This window comes from Nasonia vitripennis, chromosome 4, assembly GCF_009193385.2.
Source record: "Nasonia vitripennis strain AsymCx chromosome 4, Nvit_psr_1.1, whole genome shotgun sequence".
Taxonomy (NCBI): domain Eukaryota; kingdom Metazoa; phylum Arthropoda; class Insecta; order Hymenoptera; family Pteromalidae; genus Nasonia; species Nasonia vitripennis.
The window spans coordinates 32,736,404-32,756,704 of record NC_045760.1 but is presented as its reverse complement, the minus strand read 5'-3'; the positions used below and the strand labels follow the sequence as shown (position 1 = coordinate 32,756,704).

At 42.4% G+C, this 20,301-nt stretch overlaps 5 protein-coding genes and 5 non-coding genes across 26 annotated transcripts; 8 read left to right on the top strand and 2 right to left on the bottom strand.

The window, feature by feature from the left end:
* Positions 1–361: 361 nt before the first annotated feature.
* LOC100116082 (WD repeat-containing protein 60) lies at positions 362–4,756 on the bottom strand. The gene is made up of 12 exons (XM_001600588.6): positions 4,542–4,756; positions 3,552–4,337; positions 3,381–3,491; positions 3,131–3,315; positions 2,718–3,009; positions 2,200–2,646; positions 1,950–2,122; positions 1,347–1,867; positions 1,211–1,269; positions 981–1,135; positions 767–899; positions 362–689 (listed from the first exon to the last, which is right to left on the bottom strand). The coding sequence occupies exons 1-12, from the start codon at positions 4,551–4,553 to the stop codon at positions 567–569; spliced, it is 2,997 nt and encodes a 998-aa protein (XP_001600638.2). The 5' UTR covers positions 4,554–4,756; the 3' UTR covers positions 362–566.
* Positions 4,757–5,195: 439 nt separating this feature from the next.
* On the top strand, positions 5,196–6,208 carry LOC100680006. Its single transcript, XM_008216372.4, has 3 exons — positions 5,196–5,477; positions 5,538–5,844; positions 5,929–6,208. Exons 1-3 carry the CDS (start codon positions 5,370–5,372, stop codon positions 6,090–6,092), a joined length of 579 nt encoding a protein of 192 aa, XP_008214594.1. The 5' UTR covers positions 5,196–5,369; the 3' UTR covers positions 6,093–6,208.
* On the bottom strand, positions 6,194–8,252 carry LOC103317701. 17 transcript variants are annotated; one of them, XR_004344823.1, is made up of 5 exons: positions 7,683–7,979; positions 7,350–7,606; positions 7,054–7,267; positions 6,705–6,985; positions 6,194–6,629 (listed from the first exon to the last, which is right to left on the bottom strand). XR_004344823.1 is itself a non-coding variant. In XM_032598865.1 (5 exons), the coding sequence occupies exons 2-5, from the start codon at positions 7,520–7,522 to the stop codon at positions 6,295–6,297; spliced, it is 1,008 nt and encodes a 335-aa protein (XP_032454756.1). In that variant the 5' UTR covers positions 7,523–7,601; positions 7,688–8,252; the 3' UTR covers positions 6,194–6,294. The 17 variants fall into 17 exon arrangements, 16 of the variants coding, with proteins under 16 accessions (XP_032454756.1, XP_032454752.1, XP_032454751.1 ...); XM_032598865.1 differs by having other exon boundaries at positions 6,194–6,634; positions 7,350–7,601; positions 7,688–8,252; XM_032598861.1 differs by having other exon boundaries at positions 7,688–8,077.
* A 1,619-nt stretch (positions 8,253–9,871) lies between these two features.
* Positions 9,872–10,883, top strand: LOC100113557. The gene is made up of 4 exons (XM_001600557.6): positions 9,872–10,211; positions 10,292–10,361; positions 10,444–10,641; positions 10,718–10,883. The coding sequence occupies exons 1-4, from the start codon at positions 10,161–10,163 to the stop codon at positions 10,771–10,773; spliced, it is 375 nt and encodes a 124-aa protein (XP_001600607.1). The 5' UTR covers positions 9,872–10,160; the 3' UTR covers positions 10,774–10,883.
* Positions 10,884–11,278: 395 nt separating this feature from the next.
* Positions 11,279–11,350, top strand: TRNAH-GUG. Its single transcript has one exon. It is a non-coding gene; the product is annotated as a tRNA-His (tRNA).
* A 571-nt stretch (positions 11,351–11,921) lies between these two features.
* Positions 11,922–11,993, top strand: TRNAH-GUG. Its single transcript has one exon. It is a non-coding gene; the product is annotated as a tRNA-His (tRNA).
* Positions 11,994–13,960: 1,967 nt separating this feature from the next.
* Positions 13,961–19,985, top strand: LOC103317763 (hepatic leukemia factor). Its single transcript, XM_016989706.2, has 5 exons — positions 13,961–15,180; positions 15,966–16,162; positions 17,862–18,077; positions 18,961–19,148; positions 19,322–19,985. The coding sequence occupies exons 2-5, from the start codon at positions 16,054–16,056 to the stop codon at positions 19,535–19,537; spliced, it is 729 nt and encodes a 242-aa protein (XP_016845195.1). The 5' UTR covers positions 13,961–15,180; positions 15,966–16,053; the 3' UTR covers positions 19,538–19,985.
* Positions 15,577–15,648, top strand: TRNAH-GUG. The gene has a single exon. It is a non-coding gene; the product is annotated as a tRNA-His (tRNA).
* On the top strand, positions 16,900–16,971 carry TRNAH-GUG. The gene has a single exon. It is a non-coding gene; the product is annotated as a tRNA-His (tRNA).
* Positions 18,729–18,801, top strand: TRNAM-CAU. Its single transcript has one exon. It is a non-coding gene; the product is annotated as a tRNA-Met (tRNA).
* Positions 19,986–20,301: the final 316 nt, after the last annotated feature.

Sequence of the window (20,301 nt, the reverse complement as noted above, 5' to 3'; positions counted from 1 at the left end):
GGTTATGTATATTTAAATATCTACATATTGATTTTTACAACATAATCAGAATGTCGTTGTATAAATTGATTTTTTTCAAATTGAGTAGATGCGCAAAAAATAGTTGTACAACAAAATTTTCATCGACACAGAAATTAACGCACTGTCATAATTGTAAAAGAAAATATAAAATCAATATTCATCTTATCCTAATCAAACTAATTGCGCAGTAGTTTAACAACTTCGGTATCGATAATATTACCTACAATATTGATGCTAGTTAAAAATAATAACAATATAGTATAATTGAAGTATAACTGCGGACGGAATCGTTATTTGGTGTGACTAGTTTTGTTTATGTTTCATGATATCGATACACATCATTTTTTTTTTTACTTTTTAATAAATCTCACGCTCAAACTACTTCTTAAAAAGTGAAAAACTCTTCTTATCCTCTATCTACGTATACATCTGTAGGTCTTTGGTGTAAGTAAACTTTGAATGTTTTGAACGTGTAATTACAGTCTTAAATTGTTGGAATTAAAATTAGATTGTCGTTGATCTACAAAAGTGGATAAAATTAAGAATTATAAAATTGAAACATATCGTAAAAACGTGTTCATTTCTTGCAGGAAATCATCCTGCTGTGAAAAGTAGAAATCCTTTCTCAGTTTGTGAACTTCCACGTTTCCAGTATCAGTTCCAAGAGCCTGAAATTCATTATGAAGATTTTGTTGATAAACTTGAAACTTTTGTTTGATGTACAGCTTTACTACGATTTACATACCATATACTGATTCAACATATCGCGACTGGTATTACAAGGTGATAACCTCATGCATTTCACATAGCCCCAACTTTTTGTTGAAACTGTATGAGTTGGATGAATATCACTGTTGCTTAGATCCCAAACGACGATTCTGAGAAATTCATTTTAATATTTTAATTTATGTAAACGTAAAATAATTAAAATAACAAATCTTATTGAAAGCAAAACAAACCTAGAATATTCATCTAGAACATAGACAGTCAATGGTTTTGATTTTGACCACTGAATACTTTTGATTCCAGCAGAGCTGTCTTCGTCTTTGAACTTTAAAAGAGGCGTTTCTATATTGAGGGTATGCAGTCTGATACTTCCATCTTTGCATCCAGCCTGTACATAAGCACAAAAGTTAATGATTATAAAAATGAAACGCTAAGATATCAATTTACGCATTTATATACATACGAAGAAGTAAGATTGTTTGAAAGGACAGACTTCGATACAAGTTGTACTGCCGCAGGAATCTGCAAAAGGCGTAAACTTTGAATGCAATTTACAAAATTTACATAAAATACAAATTTGCTTTTAACCGGCAATTTACCCATCTCATTTATTTTGTAATAAGGTGTGCCGTTTCTCCCTCCAATACAATTTGCGTACAAAATATTGGTATCGTTAGTAGCCAAGTACAAATTATTACTGTCGACGTTATCGACGTTCATGTCAACAAATTCTTTCTTCATATCGTTCATCGCATTCCTTTTTGCGAATAAAGACACTTCTTGGCTTTTTATTAGTTTCACTTTGCCCCACTGCGTTAAACCGAGATCATCAGAGTTCGTACTCAGATTGCGCAAAACACTCCAAATAATTAAACGTCCTTCTTCGTCTAAAGTGCAAATCTGAATAGAAACGAATTTCTCGCTCAGAGTTTCGGCTTCATCGTGTCCCAATCTTGAGATGATCCGAATAGCCACTACAGAAGACATATGAGCTTCAACCTCCCAATTTCCAGCCGTTGTATACGTCGGAGTTCTTACGACCCAGTCCATTTCGTTGACCTTGTCTATGATTCTTTGATGCCAAGTTTCCTCTTCCCGTAAATCCCAAAGACAAACGGTTCTAAATGATAATAATAAAAGATGAATTATGATTCATAACCATTTTGCAATATCTTGTGCAATGTTCTGTGCAGGTTACATACCCATCTTGAAGTCCCGCGAAAACAATGTTATGATTTGTACAATGGAAGCAACAGGCCGTAATAGGACTTTGCGAGTAAAAAAGTTTGATCGGCCTTGACGGTTCGTTTACATTCCAAACACAACCAATGCAGGAATCCATTATGTAATCTTGCTTACACGAAGGTTCGATTTTCTAAATTGAATGCACAGAGAATAATTTAAAAAATGTTTCTTAATACGCAGAAGCTGAGTGGAAATATTAAAAATTACCTCATTAACAGGAGCATGGATACTCATGAGAATTTTGTTATTCATTTCTGAATAATGTAGCATGCTAACTTGTCTGCCACATAAAAAAGACAACGAACTAACAGACAGTTTAATAAATCCTTCGCTAAACGGAAATTCGTGCGTTTCGCTTTGGAGAATGTTTCCACCGAATTCTTTCTCTTCTAATAAAGCTAGTACAACCTTTCCAGCTTTACTCAAGAATTCATTGAGTTTCAATGTATCATATAACGGATTAGTTAATAATGCATTGTAATCTGGCTTATCACCGCCGACACCCATTTGCTCAATTTTAAACAATCTCACATCCTCGATCGTTTCTAAATTGTTTTTACACTTGACTGGAAATTGTGTCCATTTGTTTTCAACCTCACTTGTATCAGTCTGAGTTTCTACATCGAGATTATCTTCGTTTGTTTGCGTAGATATCTAGCGCACATTAGAAATTTTATCAGTCATCTTTTATATAAATTATAGAGTAGAATAGCGAAAATACAGACCTGTTGAGTATTCAAAGTTCCATAACTTCGAATAAATTCTTCGTATGATATTGGTGGTGATTCAAATAAAGACAATTCTACGGTGTCAAGTTTGATCATAGACATCAAAAGTTGACCTCTGGTGAGAATTTTCGGTGGCTCCTCAACGACTCTCTTCACCTTCGGTTTCTTTGGACTCAAAACAGAAATTTGTGACATTGGAGGTGATTTTGTAAAATCACCAGAACGCGCGTCCTCGAATCCTTCGTCAGTCGAGGATGGCAAAGATTTGTTTTCAGACTGCTTTTCCTCCCTGTTAATCACGAAAAAGACTATTTTAACAATTAATTACTTAAGGCTACAATGAGACAAGTCCGAGATGCATTTTGAAGTCGATTTATTCTTTTTGATATTTTATGTTTACTGTAGCGAACCTATACGAATGGTTAGCTGGATCTTTGACTTCTGGCGGAGGTGGAGGTGTTTTCATTCTAGTTGCCATTAGTGACTCAACCATCGCTGCTCTTTTCTTTGCCTCAGTCAGCTCATAATGTCCGGAATCCAGCATACTTTCTTCTTCGTGTCTGGTTCGAATATCTGCACTGTTGATTGTTCTCTTCTGCAAGAAGGGATTGATGTATAGTTTTTGAATAACTCTCAACTGACGAATAACTTTGAACAAACCTTTTCCTCAGTACGTAATACAATGGGTTCCAGATATAAATCTGGTAAACTGTCGGATTCCTCATCAATCTGAGAGTCGCTTATGTATTCTTCAAAATCGGATTCATATTCCTACACAAAAAATCTCATTAGTGATATGAACCAATACTGATAAGTAAAAGTCTGGCTTACCTCAAAATCATCTTCGTAGTTGTACTCTTCATCCTCTGCATTCTTTGCATCTTCTTCTTCGCCCTTTTTATATTTGGAATCTTCTTTTTGATTCGGTGAATGCAAAACTTTGACCTCACTTGGGCTCAATGTTCTGGATCTCTTCCTTTCCCTCGAAGAATGCCTTGGCAGTGTTTTGTCAGGAGCTTTCGACGTTGAAGCTTTGGCAGAACTTCTGGAGGTTGAGGGTTTTTCCGAACTATTAGAGGTTGAAGGTTTTTCTGAACTTTTGGGCATCGATGATTTCTCCTTGCTCCGCCTCCTCCTCTCCGATGACGTAGTTTCTTTAAGCTTAGTGGCTGCATCTTTTGGAACATACCTAGAGCTTTCTCCCCGCTTCTCGTTGTACTGGGCCTGTACCTTATCTTTGGTAGTCTTTGAAACGCTGCCTTTCACTTTGGGAGCAGTGGTCTCGCTAGAACTTTCAGATTTGCTCTTAGGAGGCAGCGGTTTCTTCGTAGCACCAGAAGCAAACTCATGAGAGCTCGGCTTGGACGTGGCCAGTCCTTTCTGCTTGAGCTGCTTGAGCTTTACGGGGTTCTTGTCCGGCAACAGATTTTTCTTGGCCAGAGCAGCTCCGGTTCTGCTCTTCCTGTCTCCGGCGGCTCTGGCGTCGATTATCTGCGGTTCCTTTCTCTTTTCCTTCTTCTCCTCATCCTGACTCGACGCACGTGTCGGCCTGGTCTTCTTGATATCCTGGCTCTTGGTGTGGCTTCGCGATTCCGTAGTCGTCTTCTTAATCGCGCCCTGAAACACGCAACGAGTGTAACATTGAAAAACGTGACTTACAGGTATATCGACGCCACCGCTAAAGAATTCATGAGAGAGCTCGCGGAGCATTGATTGATAGCGCGAACTGGGTTACTCGCGATAAAATCGAGCTAACCTAGGCATCGGCGCTAAAGGCTAGATTAATTAATGGCAAAATTATTTTGGTGGATGTACAAGTACCTTGCTCGACATTATGCGTTTAATTGGTTTGTTGTGACAGTCGTGAGGGCGAGGGGCGCCATGACGCTACTCGGGGAAAAATAACAGACGACGCGCGGCTTACAGGTAGACAGCACACTATAGCACCACTCTGTAGCCCGTATAGCAGACGATAAAGACTGACTCAATATACCCGCATGATGTGGCGGCGGGTTAAAAGCTGTAAGGCGACTGCAGCGACGCTCTTGACACTCATTCGAAACTTGGTAAGTTGAAGTTTCGTGTTAGTATATGCAAATTAACGGCTTCCTCTATTGTTAGAAATATTGATCTGCGTTATGGGCTGCGTGTGTGTGTGTGTGACTAACCATTCGCACTGTCGCTCCTCCGCGGGCTTTGTGTAATTTTTCATTTTTATTGATCGCGTCGGGAAACGATACGTCATTTACGTTTTTCTTATATTGTATTAGCATGATCATATGCGACGATATTGCGCAAAGCTTTCGGTTTCTAGAAAATGCGACTTTATTAGAAATTCAAACGGCAGCGTAAAGCTCGATTCGTTATCAACGCGTACACACTAATATGCACTACATTATTTAGAAAATGTTAAGAAATTGCTGTATTAAGTGAAGAAAAAAAATTAGCAGATAGTTCGATTCGGAAGAAAACAAAACAATACCTTTTCGCGCGTCAACCAGAAAACTTCACCTTTCTTTTCTCAAGGCGCTGCTTAACCAAAAATTGGAAATTGAAAAGTCATTATCTCGGTTTACTCGGCTATTATATGAGTGTATGCATGTCGTAGCTCACCGATGAAAAAATTCCGGCCCGTTTAAAAAAGACAACATGGCTCCGAAGAAAGGCGGCAAAAAGCGCGTGAGGATTCAGTCGGGTCACGAAGCCAGATTCATCGAGAAAATAAATTCGCGGCGTCGTCGCAGCAACAAGTCAAAGGTAGCCGAATGTAAAGCTCTGACATTTGATGTGACTAATATTCGATAATATCGTCATCAGCGCACACTCAAGTCGAGAATCCCCCGAAAATCGATCCAAAAGGCCGGCAGTCGTCCGGGCAGTAATCGGACGCACCGTCCGACGGTGTCGGAGCTGGTCTACCAGTTCCTCGAGCGCGCCTCGGACCGCGGAATGATGTGCAAGCAGAAAAGCAGCGCCCCCAGGCAGTTCCGCAAGCTCCAACGGCGAAAGCTCTCCCGCAAGCCCGACGCTTCGCCCGGTAAAGCGCTGGGCTTGAAAAGCTCCGCGGACGAGGAGGAGCGGAGGAGTTACGAGTTTCCGTACGAGAGCTTACCCTCGGAGGCGGGTCAGAGCTTTTTTCAAACTATACCTTTCCAAATATTTTTCTCTCCGAGTATAATGATCCAAATGATCGGATATTTTTTCACAGGAAACAAGAGTATAGAGAAGTGCATATACGAAGTTCTCTCTTTGGGCACAGTGCTGGGCTTGCTGGTACCGGTGAACAAGAAGGGAGCGGTCTTCCGCGTATCCTCGGATCTGGAGCTTTTCAAGAAAAAACGGGACGGCAATCGAGCCGCTCGTAAGCGTTGAGAATTTCCCGTGGGCAATGGAGTGAAATTGAATTTTCCCGCCCCGCAGTCACATAGCAGCGTCACGTGTGTTTGTAAAATAGTAAAATAAAAGCTCATCGATAGAGTCGCATGGAATTTTGCAATTTTAATTTACACCTTTCCAGCAAAAATCCCGTTTACACGTATCGTCGAAATTTCGAGTCGAAAGGCTCCATTTCCCATCATTCCCCATCAGCGCTGTCGCCTCCCTCTCTGGCTCGTCTCTCGCATTCCCTCCTGCAGTTCCGTATCCACCTCCTCAGCTCCCGGTCCCTGTCCTCGTCCATGGGAATCCGGGCGTCGCTGTGCTGCCTCAGCTCCCGCAGGAGCTCGTCGTCCTCGCCAGCGTCGTCTCCCTCGTCCTCGTCGTCTTCCTCGAGTTGCTCGTCCTCGTCGGGGACGTCGACGGGCTCGTAGTCGTCCTTGGCGTCGTCCGCGAACTCCGGAAGAGCCATGGCCGCTTCGATCTCGCGAGCGGGATTGCGGATGGCGCCGACGATTCGATCCTCTTCTCTTGCTGGACTAGGTGGAATAGGTGCGTTGGCTCGAGAGCAGAGCGTCGCATGTAAGCGTTCAAGGCATTCCGGCCTACCTGATCCCTTTCCTCGGACTCCCGGCCACGCTCCGGTTGAGCTGGCACTTGCCCTGTCGCCTGTCCTCGTCGCCGCACGCCTCGATACGCAACTCGCTGTTCCTTCGACCGGGCTCGCCAGCAGCCTGTGCCGGCTTTCGCAGCTCCATCGTCGCGTTTTCGGCTTCGGTTTCGCCCGGGGGACAGCGGTGCTGCAAGCTCTCGATGTCGCGTTCGATTCTACGCCGGAATATGTCCTCCTCGACGCTCGACGGGATCGACAGATCTATTTCCGAGCTTTCCTGCGGGCGACGCTCGAGGCGCTTTTTTATCGGAGGATTGTTTTCAAGGGTTAAAGAGTCATAGGAACCTCGGTTTGCTTGCAGGACTGATCGCGCCGGCAGCCGCCTCGGCACCTCGCAGTGCTGCGGTTCGATCGCGCGTCGCGTCCCGAGCGATGCCTCCGGCAGTCGGTCAACTCGGCCGTCGAGTGCAGGCCCAAGTTCGCCTTTCCCGCCCTTCCCAACTGACTGGCGAACGGAGCCAGCAGCGTGTACGCGTCGCCTCCCTCGCACTTGACGAAGCTGAGCGGTGAAAGGCGCTCTTGGGTACGGTATAGGGTGTAACGATGCTGCGGTGAGAATAGACAAGCAAGCGATGCTCTACCCTTGACAAGCGAGCCTCTTTAGCGCGATTCGGACCTGCGCCTCGACGTCTCCGTCGTTCCTGAACTTCCTGTCGACGTAATCGACGATCTCGCAGGTGGCGGGGCTCTTATTGGATACCGGGCACTCGGCTCTTCTCTCCGTCCGTCGCTCGAGCGCGCGCATGGCCTCCATCACGCGCAGCGAGAACCTTCTCGACTTCTCAGCCCCGGTCTGGCGCCTCTTGAACTCCGCGGACGGATTTCGCCGTTTACTGCGCTGCGGAAGGTGATGTTTTCGTTCACGGGATTTCGCGGGGAAGGAGCTTAGGATCTCGAGCGATCATCGATAATACGTCACGTTTGCAGCTTCCCGCTCGGCGAGTTGGCGCTTTCTAGCCGACTTGTCGCGCTCGTCCTCCGCGAGGATGCTGTCGACGGCCTCGTGGATCTCCTCGTCCGACGATGCGTCGTCCTCCTGCTCGGAACATTGCATCCTATCCACTACTTACAACACATTTCGGCCAATTTACCGAGCGAGGAGAATTTTCGATCGACGCTTCATGCTAGCGCCGGCTCGAGGCGACGAGCTTGAAGTTGGCGACGCTGCAGAGCTGTTCGATCGTAGAAAAAAAAAAAAAAAAAAAAAAAATTAAAAGCTCGCGTCCAGCGTTTCGCCACAGCTCGAGTAACCTTATCAGATCGGCTCGTAATCGTCGCGCCCGGCTGGAAATATAGGAAAATCGTTGCCGGACTACGGCTGCATAATGCATACGCGCATCGATTTGCCATTTCGCCAGCGCTACGGGGAATCTCTCTCGAGCTTTTCCTCGTTAAAATTTAACGCCGAGCGGCATCCGATGCGTTTACGCCGAACGAGCCGTGTAATTTTATTTTTAGCTAAGGGTAATTACTCTGCAACAACTATTCCAAAGGGTTGGAGGGCAGGCGGTTTATCAATTATTGACGAATCCGCCGTCGCTCTCTCTCTCTCTCTCTAATTGACGGTCTCGCGAGAAGGGAAAAGTGGTTAATTGCGCCCGATCGCTCGAGCGCGCTCTGCTACCGTTAGCTTGTAGTTATCCTGGAATCGTTGAAACGGACTACATGCTATATGTAATAACCATTCGTATAAACGAATCGCGGTGCCTTTGCTCAAAAAAAAAAAAAAAACATATTGGCGCGTATCCTTGATTCCGAATGAAGCTGCGAATCGAGCTTGTTTTCGTCGCGGGCTTCATTAAACAATCAGCGCAGGCTCTGAACCGGGCGAGTTGTTTGGCATGATGTCATCGCCGCGTGATCTCTGCGCAAAATTTCCGTTCCATTTAGCTATTATACATCTACTCGCTAAAATTAATTATGTCCGCGGAACGACGCATCGATTCCGTCGCCTCGTAATTGCCCCGCCCCCCCCCCCCGGCTCGAGCTGCATCGAAGAAAGTTATCAGGTGTAGGCGCGCACACGCGGCGGCACGCGACAGTCGCGTGCCGCGGTAATTCGTGATGCGATATATAGGTGTTTGCGTTACACAAAGTCACGGGACTTGGCGCAAAGTTATCTCATCAAGTCGTCACGAGGACGATACGAAAGTTTGCCCGAACTCGAGCTTTCACGCCGCGAGGGATGGATGGGGGGGGCGGCAAAGTTATTTTTTTAACGATCCTACACGACTCTTATCGCTCTTTCCTCTTTTTCGTTGCGGCTCAACTGTTGGTAGTATGAGGCTTATAAACAACTGGTACGCTTTTTTTCTTGTTAACGAATATTGGCATGGACGGTGAACAGTTTGTAGTTGCGGTTATCGCCTGCAGTCACTGCACGCTCGGTGAGAAAACAAGGCAATTAGCTTTATCAAACCTTGATTTATGAACGAAGGGAAACTTACGCGCTCGTACAATAAAAACCAATGCGTTGGGCCTCTTGATGATGGAATTTAATTTTCCACTTCTTATCCTCGCAAATGCGTCGACGCAATGATAATAATTCCACTCGAGCCGAATAAATTATTGCACCAGTGTACGCGGGGGATCGATTACCTAATCCAGCGAAGGAGCCTCCAGGCGATTTAAATTTCAGCCGGAAAGAAGAGCAAACGATAGAGACACGAATTATCGTATGAGAGAGGCCGAGATTTGACTAGGAGCAATCAGCAGTGCGAAACGATGCTTAGAGAGTGTTTACTCTCTACTTAAGCGCATCCTTCTCGCACGGCCTAATCGGCCCGCCGCGCGGATCTGTGCTGCTCATTTCAGCGTTCGCGAATCAAGCCCTGTAGCGGCTCAATTGCGACCTTTTTATTTGCTCGAAGCAATGAGGATATTGCCGTTGAAAGCGAAATAAAAAACGATTCAAAACGTTTTGATCTAGCCAATGCAGGGCAATATGCCGCATATTGCCGGGCTGGCGGTAGCTGGAGAATCGAGGCCGCAATTCTACCGGTTCCCGCTGACGAAAACTAGTTTTGCCACAATTCGAGTACAGAGTAAAGTGCGCTGTTATGCTCGGGCGTCAAAGTTGTATCAGCGTAAACTCGTTTATTCCGTGCGCGGCGAAGAAAGCCCGTGCAAGGGAGAGAGGCAACACGCCGCTGGAGCTTTTGTTTGTTAAGCAGGCATTATCGTGCTTTATCACGGGTACTTTAGGGGGCTTAAAGGCGAGTTCACTTTCAGGTCAACACTACAATTTATCAATTGAAAAACATCAAGCCGCCGATTATCTCGACTGTATATAAAGCTCGGAGCAGCCGGAGCTTCATTCAGTCTGTGAAAGCAGTCGCAGTGAGAGCAACCCCCTTTGCTAAACCCGAAAAAAACAAAACTCGCACACCAACATGAAGGCCGTCGTCATCGTTCTTGCCGTCTGCCTCGCCGGCGTCTTCGCAGTGAGTAACTCTGGATGTACCTATTTTGTTTCCATCAGAGAAAGCCTCGCCTTCCTCTAACGTTTAAATTCAACCAACAGGAAGACCCCATCAAGGACATCAACAAGGAGTACATCAAGGGCTGCCTGATCGAGAACGGATTCGACCCACGTGAGTATCGGACAACTAATCTCTCTCCGCATCGCATCGAATCGATCATTAACCGCACCCGAACCTTTCCGATTTCCCGCAGAGCAATACCCGACCGGTCTGAGGAACGCCAAGGTGCCCGAGAAGCAGGAGCAGAACAGGAACTGCTACTACTCCTGCATGATGAAGAAGATGAACCTGATGAAGGCCGACGGATCCCTCAACGAGGACGCCCTGCGCCAAAAGTTCAACATGAACCTCGACACGCTAGGAAAGGCCCTGAGCACGTGCAAGGACCAAGGTAAGCTCTCGGATCGTTGATCGGCCGAAAATTTTATTCAAAAAGTCACGCGCCCTTCTTCCTGCTGATATTGCAGTTAAGGACGACAAGTGCAAGCTGGCCGCCTGCCTGATGGCCAACCGTGGAGCTTAAGGAGAGTCTGATGCTGCATTTTCAAAGTATTCATTTTAACGATTAAGAATCTCATGTATGCATATCAAGAAATTGAATAAAACTACATTTAATCTTACGAAATTCAATAACCTACCGCTGCTTCTTCTTCTTCGTCATTTCAAAATCACCCATACTGTGTCGAAATTTTACCGAGCAGCTCTAGCCCTTTGCGGCGACGAGATTCGCACACATCCACCACCAGTTGATGGCCGGTAATTTTTCAATCAAGACCGATTGGCGCCTACCACTTTTACGTCCGCCGAGATTAGTGCAGGAAAGTTTTTATTTGTTTTGTACGTACAATGTAGGTCATTCTCATAACAGAGCTGATTGACTTGTCGCGTTGATTTTATAGAGATCGCAAAATTGCTATGTTTCACTTGGACGTATAGCTCATACAAAACGCAGTGCAGGAGCTGTCGGTAAAGACAACAACAAGATAATTTCTCCGAGTCTGTGCTCTCAAAGTTTATATCCTCCGGTAGCCGTGATCGTCTAGTGGTTAGGACCCTACGTTGTGGCCGTAGTAACCCAGGTTCGAATCCTGGTCACGGCAATGTCCCTCGAGGACATTGTCACGGTGGAGACTTTTTTTTCATTTTTACCCCGAACCTTATCTTTTGTCTGCCGCATCGTCTTTTTCGAGCCTCGGCCGAGCCATAGTCGAAAATCGATTCAATGACTTTCGAAGAAGCCTTTGAGAGGGGAGGGTGAGCACGATTATAAAATAATAACACCGAGTAAAAAAAAGAGAAAATACCTAAATGATCGTATATGATGACATTGATGCACAAATACACGTTTGGGCAGTAGTGCTTCTTTGAAAGAAAATACCATATCTCAGTTCGCAACTTCGGATTGATAACGGTGTGCAAGCCGATTGCGAGCTTGCGAAAGACCTCTTTCCGCGCGCTCTGGCTACAAATCGCAAAATTTAAAAAGAAACTCGATACGCAAAGCCGCTTGAACAAGACGAATCGGTAACTTTTGGAGCCGGTAAAGCCAATAACTGCACCAGATACCTCGCGCCTTGCGCTGGAAACCAGAGCAAGTCCGAAGTGAATGTAGCCGGCCGGAGAGAGATAATTTCTCGAGACTCGTGTTGTTAACTTTCATATCCTCCGATAGCCGTGATCGTCTAGTGGTTAGGACCCTACGTTGTGGCCGTAGTAACCCAGGTTCGAATCCTGGTCACGGCAATGTCCCTCGAGGACATTGTCACGGTGGAGGCTTTTTTTTTCATTTTTACCCGGAGCTTTATCATGCTTCTGCAGCAAGAGCTTTTCTTCGAGCGTTTATCCCTGCATGCTTCCAACTAATTGTACTTTGACTAAAGACCCTTTGCTATAAGTTGGATACTCGCCTTGTCGTTATACCTATAACCCGCTATTATCATCGGATAAATGATTCAACTCGTCGATTGATGCCATAAGCATTTAGTCGATGTATTCAAAAGAAGAAATGTTTTATGCGCGCAAGTGTCTGTTACCAGAGCAGTCTTGTACACCCTTTTCCGGCCTTTTCCGCTCACGGATCGAATCGAAATTATTCATACGAGTTCGCGAGCCTCGTACTAGGCGAAGCGATCGGCAACACCTGCGGGAAGGGCTAATTTGGGGTGAATGGGCATTTCGTTTCATCGTTTAGTTATCGGCGTAATTGCGAACGAGGGCGAGGGTCGCGACTCGTCGTTACGATGATGTTTTTTCAAACAACCAACGAAATTAGATAACCGAACAGTCAGGAAATGCGGAATAATGTCAACGCGATCGGCTAAATTCTTATACCAACATCGTCGATCCTTACACGTGCTATATAGGATTACATCCATCCAAACCAAAGCCAGTCCCCCGTCACGCAATCTATTCCGGTCTCCGTCGTGCCTCCACATCCGAGGCAGGGATTCGCAGCACCTCAAGGCTGCCGCCAGGCCAAGACACGGCGATAATAATATACCACTCCGTGGTGGAGGTAGGAAGGACACGTGTCGTCTCGGTATCGGTACACAGCAGCAGAACTCGCGCGCTGCAGTGTGATGTATAATTACGGTGCGTATGATGCGCGGCCTGCAGCATTTATGAGCCGGCCGAAACTAATTGCACGCGACCGAGTGATTCGACGCATAATGGCTCGGATGTACCGGGGCACGACACACCGGCGACTCCTCCGCTCGCGTGTTTCCCCGACCCGACAGGGGTGGTTCGCTCGCGTCGTATGTGGATTCACGCAGGACTAGAGTGGGGGATGACGTACGTTGCGCCGTTTGCAGAGATCAGGTTCGATTTTGGGGCGCGCTCGATTTCAATTTGCCTCCGAGGATTTCGGCCTCTTCCTGCATCAACGCTGTTCTTAGTGGAACGGGCGCTGCCTCGAACGCGAAAAGTTGGCGAAGCGGCGTCCATTTGACAGGCTCGATATAAGCCCCTCCGCGGCGAGCAACCCCTAATCAAATATCGCTTACTCAATGCTCACAGTTAAACAGGTGCACGTGCGTCCGTAAGTGTGACAATTAAGCCGGTCGCTGATCGCGTGCTCATCCGATGAGTAAGAATATAACGCACGCATAGGCGGCGGCCGACGTCGCAAAGCCTCGCGACAGGTGTGGGTCGTGCGAGTAAACATTACCAAAGGCCAGAGAACTTGTTATTTCACCGAGGTTCCCCTCGGGTCGGCTGAATATTTTAGCGGTTTTGCCCGCGCGGGAGATCGGTTATCGACGATGATGATGGCTGCTTGTGATTTATTTGCGGACATTAGGAGGATCAAAGTTTCATGGGCTTTCGAGGGTTTGGCATTTCGCTGGCGCTGTAACTAGGCTTCGATTACGATCGGGATTTTACAGCGGCTTGACCCGTTTCCGATTCTCTAATCAAACACGAAGAGGAGTTGGGAATCCCGATAGCGAGCCTAATTTGTCCACCGAGCTCTGTTCTTACAATTATTCAATTATTCACGGCACATCGGGGCTTTCCGTATTATCAAGCGGGTCGTTAAAGTTATTGTATGCGCATATGTTATAAGTTCATCGCGTTTCCAATTAATCGCGTTCCTTGGTCTCATTAAAAGTTAAAATTCATACAACTCGGCGTCGGCTATAAGCGACGATTTTCATTTAAAAACCGATCCCTCAGCCAGCCATCAAGCGAGCAAATTAGTTTCACTGTGTCATCCTTCACCTGAAAACGTAAAAAAATCAGAATTACCCCCATCAGGGTAGGAAAAGGGAGATGGCATCGCGCGGAATAATCCATTGCGAGTACGGCTTGCGCCTATCGCGATCTCCGATCCTCCCAACCCCTTGTGGTCTGGCGCAAGCGCGAGGACGACGATTATGGCGCGAGCTTGCGATTGCGCGAGTCCCGCGTTTAAGCTTTGCGTGGACGTGGACGACGGTACAGGTGAGGACAAAAGTGAGGGTTGCTCTGCCGATGAGAGGGGGGAAAATGGTAGCCTTGTTTTTTTTTATTTTATTTCTGCGAGGTGTACATACTAACGAGTTGATGGAAATAAAAATGCTGAAACTTTTGAAAGTTGAATTTGTATTGAAATTATACCACAGTGACTTTAGGCAAGCATTGCGGAAGCGTTACGTGAAAGGTTGAACTATGGAGCGCACTCGTTGAGATTGTAGCAGGTACCGTTTCTTTGAGCGAAGTTGGTGAATGGACTAAAGTGCGTTGCACTCGATCTTTGTAGAGGACCGATTAAATTTTAAAAAACCGCTGCCAATTCGTTAACAAGTAGCTTTCTTCAACTTTATGCGCTACTCTGATATGAAAATATGTTTTTCTTGTAGGTGAGATGTACGATACATTTGCTTTTCTAATTTTAAACTCCGAATCATGCGATCCACTATTGAATTAAAAAATATCTAGCTACACTCGAAACATTTTGAAGATTTCTCATTCTCTAAACATTCGATTCATTTGAGTTTTTGTAAATAAAATCTCTGTACATCTAAATGTTGATCGTAAAAGAAAGAATATAACAGTTAATTACACATACTATAGGTTGTAATTATTCATCTAAATTGAAGCAAATGCATTCCGGTGCAATCTCCTTCCACAGCAGTGATCCAGGAGTCGAGCTATTTTCCGTGTAACACCATCGACACGGGGTGACACCCCTTCCTAGTTTCAAAGCCAGCCTTATCCAGTCGCGCGCGTCGTTGCTAATTCGAAGGGGGTGGCTCTTGAGGGCGGATCGTCCAAGTGCGCATGCACCGAGAGGCGGGAGGATAACCCTTCGTACAAACTTCGATATGGGCGCAGGTTGTCCAAAGCAGTGCTTTTCTAAACTCGCACGTGACGAGGTGGTTTCGGCTGTTTGTGAGGATCTTGCAGCAACGGCCACATGTGATTTGAGAACTGTCTGGAATCGTAAAACGTATGTACCTTCTAAAGTCGACTAAAGTTTATTTGCAAACGCGAGACTCTGCTCCGGTTCTTATACCTATACGTTGTATGAGCATTGTTCTAAAAATAATCACAGCTTTGGTTTGATAAGGATACGAGAGCCAAAATAAGAGCTTGCATATGGCCTCGCTTGCTTTCCACTGCAAATCGCAAAATCGCATTTAACAATAATTAATTAACAGTAACTTTACTGCGGTATCGTGAAAGTTGTACAGAGTTGACATTTAGAGTCGGTCAAGGCGCGAACTGCACCGGATACACTACTGCATCTTGAGGCCGAAACGAGATCGAGCCGGGAGTGAATGTAGCCGGTCGGAGAAAGAGAATTTCTCCAGATTCTTGTTGTTAACTTTCATATTCTCCGATAGCCGTGATCGTCTAGTGGTTAGGACCCTACGTTGTGGCCGTAGTAACCCAGGTTCGAATCCTGGTCACGGCAATGTCCCTCGAGGACATTGTCACGGTGGAGGCTTTTTTTTTCATTTTTATCAGAAGCTTCTTCTCATTATGTCTACTATGAGTCTACACAAATTTAAGATATCAGGCTTTGACTTGCTTCTATTCTACTTTATTAATTTGAAAACAAAATTTACTACTGTATATTACGTTTTGTAAAATTTTATTTTATAGTGATCAATGCATTCAAAGCTTGATACGTAAAAAATTGCAAAGAAAATGTAAGGATAGCGTCACCATATCCTTGATATTTACAATAGCAAGAACACTGCATAAAATTATTTTTAATTTTTGTTTTAGTTTCAACTAAACGCGTAGTTTAAGTACAAAAAAGGTAGAAACGGGGGTTTTGATGTAATTAAAGAAGCAGAGAGCAAAACTGACCCTTATGGGATCTCAAAGTAATAATAGGACGATTTCGGAGGGCAGTTTCTCCGACGCATTGTCTGCTCTTCAGTTACTCAGGAGCTACAACAATCTAATAACACCAAATTCAGGTAAATTGTTTATTTGGTACCTTAATATTAAAAAAAAATCAGATTAGCTTTCTAAAACAGATAAAGCTTTTCTGAAAACTATGCAGTAATACAATAGAAGTATAGATAAAAAATCAAATTTTGTTATATTTCATATTGATTTCTTAAAATAATTCATGCTTCGAAAATGATTATCTTGACTTTGAGGCTGAAACAGTTGTACAAATTTGTTTGTCCTTGGTTTCCAGTTATCTATACCATTATTATCGATTTAGTATTCGAAAACAAAAGTATAGTAAGTAATATTTTCGAGGATACAACGCGTCATTTTACTGATGAGCCCAGCGAGACGCATTTTTATTACAATTAGATTGCTTTTTCCAACATTTAAATTGTAACCTTTTCTTTTTTTTCACATTTTGTTTGTCGAGACCTATAAATTCTTCATTTCTACGTAAAATATATGACAAATCTGAAAATTTCTAAATATGCTTTTGATGGTATTCGCAAATTCTAAATTTATTTCTAACAAGAGTTTGTCGGTCATATACCCACAAAAATCTACCTTATCGTTGAATAAGTGGTTTCCATCAAGAAGTAAAACAATAATCGTGAAAGGCTGGTCACGCCAAAGTCGTGCTTGGCAGTTTCCCGCTTTTACTCTAGAAAATCGGCTTTCGTCTCGCACCGGTAAGCATATAGAGCGCAATCCGGCTCGATGTTTGGCACTGGAGCGTTTATTTTCAAGTTCTCCGATAGCCGTGATCGTCTAGTGGTTAGGACCCTACGTTGTGGCCGTAGTAACCCAGGTTCGAATCCTGGTCACGGCAATGTCCCTCGAGGACATTGTCACGGCGGAGGTTTTTTTAAAAATTTTTACTAAATACGTTGAATATTTAGCTCGGCGCCTATGAAATTTCAATGGATAATAATATAATCTTTTTACCACAGATCTAAAATGAAGAAAACAAAGTTCTATGCACAGACAAGTAAAGCTTATAGGAAATAAAGAACAATTTGTAATAAAATTTAGATAATAGTACTTAAGGAATAATTTGATATCATAATTAATGTTTACATAATTATATGAAGCACAAGCAAATATATCAATAAAAATATATTGCACAAATACTTGCTATTTGCATTTTTTAAATGTATTTTTAATACCAAATTCGTATGTCTACTTTGTATTCAGAATCTAAATTCTATGTAAATCAACAAGCCATATTATTCATAAAGGTTGAATCAGTGTTTTAAATATTTTTTAAAACTCACTATGTCTATATAAAAAGTTGTTTCTAGTCCTTCGTGACTCTGATAAAGTAAACATTCATCTTCAACTTATGTCAATTTCACACGCGAAAAAATGGACTGATACTACTTGGCGTCCTAACACGTTCTCTTTTATTTGCGTGCTCATTTCTTTTATCGTAGTCTCGTCAGTGTGCATCACATTAAGATTATGAGCTTAATTTTTCCTATAACGCTCTCTTCATGTTACCAAGTTTGTTCCGAAGTTCTTACTATTTCCGCGTCGAAAAAACCAACAACTTCGTATACTTCATACAAATAAAATGTTATAAAATGATCTATGATGATTAAAAAAATTTTAATATTTTACGATTTAAACAACAATTAATATTAACTGTTTAATAGGCGTCGATTATAATCTTTGTAGCAATTATTTTACCTTTTTAAAGTAATAAATTTTATAATTTAGACGTGCATCGTTACGACTCGTATTCTCGGGCAGAATACTCTTCAAGAGATCCAGAGACTACAAGGACAAGCGCTATGCTGACGGCGCCCCTATCTCCTTTAGCCCCTTCCGCACCCTTTACTCTTACTGGATTGTTGCAGCCTCCGCTACTTGCGGCCATGCCACCATTAGTTCCACCTGTGAATATTTCACACCCATTCACAAATGCTAGTGCTGGTAAGTGATTGAAAATAATACGATGAATCAAAGGAATATAGAAGCTACTAATTTAAAGCTGTGAATACTATTTGAAATATTATTACCAATCTCCAAGTTTTTAATAAAAGTTGAATTGCTGAAAATAGTTTTAATTGATATAATTTTCTTTGCGAATAATATTGAAAATCTAACAAAAATTCCACTTTATAATCAATTAATCAGTACTGTTTTAAAGTTAGCTTTAGCTTAAAGGGTTATAAACATGATTTTTAAAAATTTTCAGGATGAAATTCTTTTTATTTAATTTTTATTTATTGTCGCGTCCCTTGGGAAGTTATTAGCAAAATGCTGGGATTCTTGGTGTGAATTATTTTTTTAAATTTTTCTTTTCGAATATAAATGCTTCACAGTTTCAAGAACCCTCAAATTGCTTCTAAAGACGTCTAATTAATTATGTTTCTAATTTTTTTACTAAAAATGTTTAAAAATAAAGGATGTTATCATTTTATAATGAATTAGTCTACAAAAACTAGCTTGAATTTGTTCTTAACATCTTGTAAAAATGGATAATTTTTTTTCGAATTGCGTGTCAAAAATTTTGCTACTGAACGAAGTATAGAGTGCCATCTGCTTGGCTCATATAGATGGTAAAGTAGCACATGTCTCGATGCCTCGGTAGCGCAGTAGGCAGCGCGTAAGTCTCATAATCTTAAGGTCGTGAGTTCGATCCTCACCCGGGGCAATTCTTTTGCTATTATACCATCTTAAGGGTAAAAACTTTAATTTTAACACTTATTTTGGAAAGAAAATCGATAAAATCCTCATTTTTCCGATTTACAGTCAGGAATTTCAAGATAAAATCCTAGATATTATCAATAGTTGTTGGAAATTTATATTTCAGCTGCAGCGATGAGTCGAAATATTATCGAAAATGCTGTAATATCAAGTATGCATCAATCCAGAAGGCCTCGAAGCGAAAAAAAACCAATCCCCGATGAACAAAAAGATGATAAATATTACGAAAGACGAAAGCGTAACAATCAAGCTGCAAAAAAATCACGAGATGCTCGGAAAATAAGAGAAGATCATGTAAGATAATTATTTGAAACTGAGAAATATGCACATTAGTTCATAAAATAATTCTCTATAACAAAAATTTATTTGAAATAATTCTTAATCATTAAAATTATTGCTAATATTTTCAATTCAACTTAAAATATAGCCATATAGAAAATGTTTACTTTTAACAATTTTGATTACAGATTGCTCTTCGAGCAACTATGCTAGAACACGAAAACGCGATATTGCGGGCCCAAGTAGTAACGCTACGAGAAGAGTGTCAGTCGCTCCGACAGATGCTGATCAAACAGCGGATGCCGTCCATGCAATCAGTGGATCAGTTGACCGACAGGTCTATATCATCTTCAGTGACGTTGACCCCTGCGAACTCTGTTACCTCTTTGCCTTGTCCAGTTTGAAGTAGCTTTTCTTAAGCTTTGAAACTGCTGCTTTATTCTTTGATTGGCTTCGCTCAATAAGGAAATCGTTATTTTGTTTCAAAAATAGTTACACAAATATTTAGCATATGTACATTTTGTATTATACAGTATTGAAAACGAAAATATTTTAATTGAGTGTAGAAAATTACGGTAATTTACTTAAATCTTGCTGTGATTTTTAATTTTTATATTGAGTAATTAAGTTACTCAAAAAATATTACTTATATAATTTTGTGTAAGTGCCTTTGACGTGAAAAATGCATGATCTCACCAAACTAAGCTATTGTTACTATACTTTATAGCATAATCAATGTGCAATAACCTACGGCATGATCAAAAATTATAATTAATGTTTTTAATAATTTAAAACAAGGAATCGTTAATACGTATGTAATGTTAAAAATGTTAATGTCATAATAAACACTAGTCAAGGGACATTTAAAGCATTTTGAATGTCTGTTTTAAATAAATACAATATGATTGAAAAAATTGTAATGTTATAACACTGTAAATAAATGTATATTTATTGTTGTTTGTTGAATAAATTATCTGCAAATTAGAATGATCTTAATTTTATAATTTTGTCTTATAAAAAACATTATGTTAGGATAGTTTTCTACTGAAATTATTCATGTTTATTACAATTATTTTCTCGTGTTGGTAATAGTTTGTATTTATATTCAGAAAATTACCTTACCGACTTCTCACTGGAAGATAACGTAGAAAACATGTATCTAGAGGCA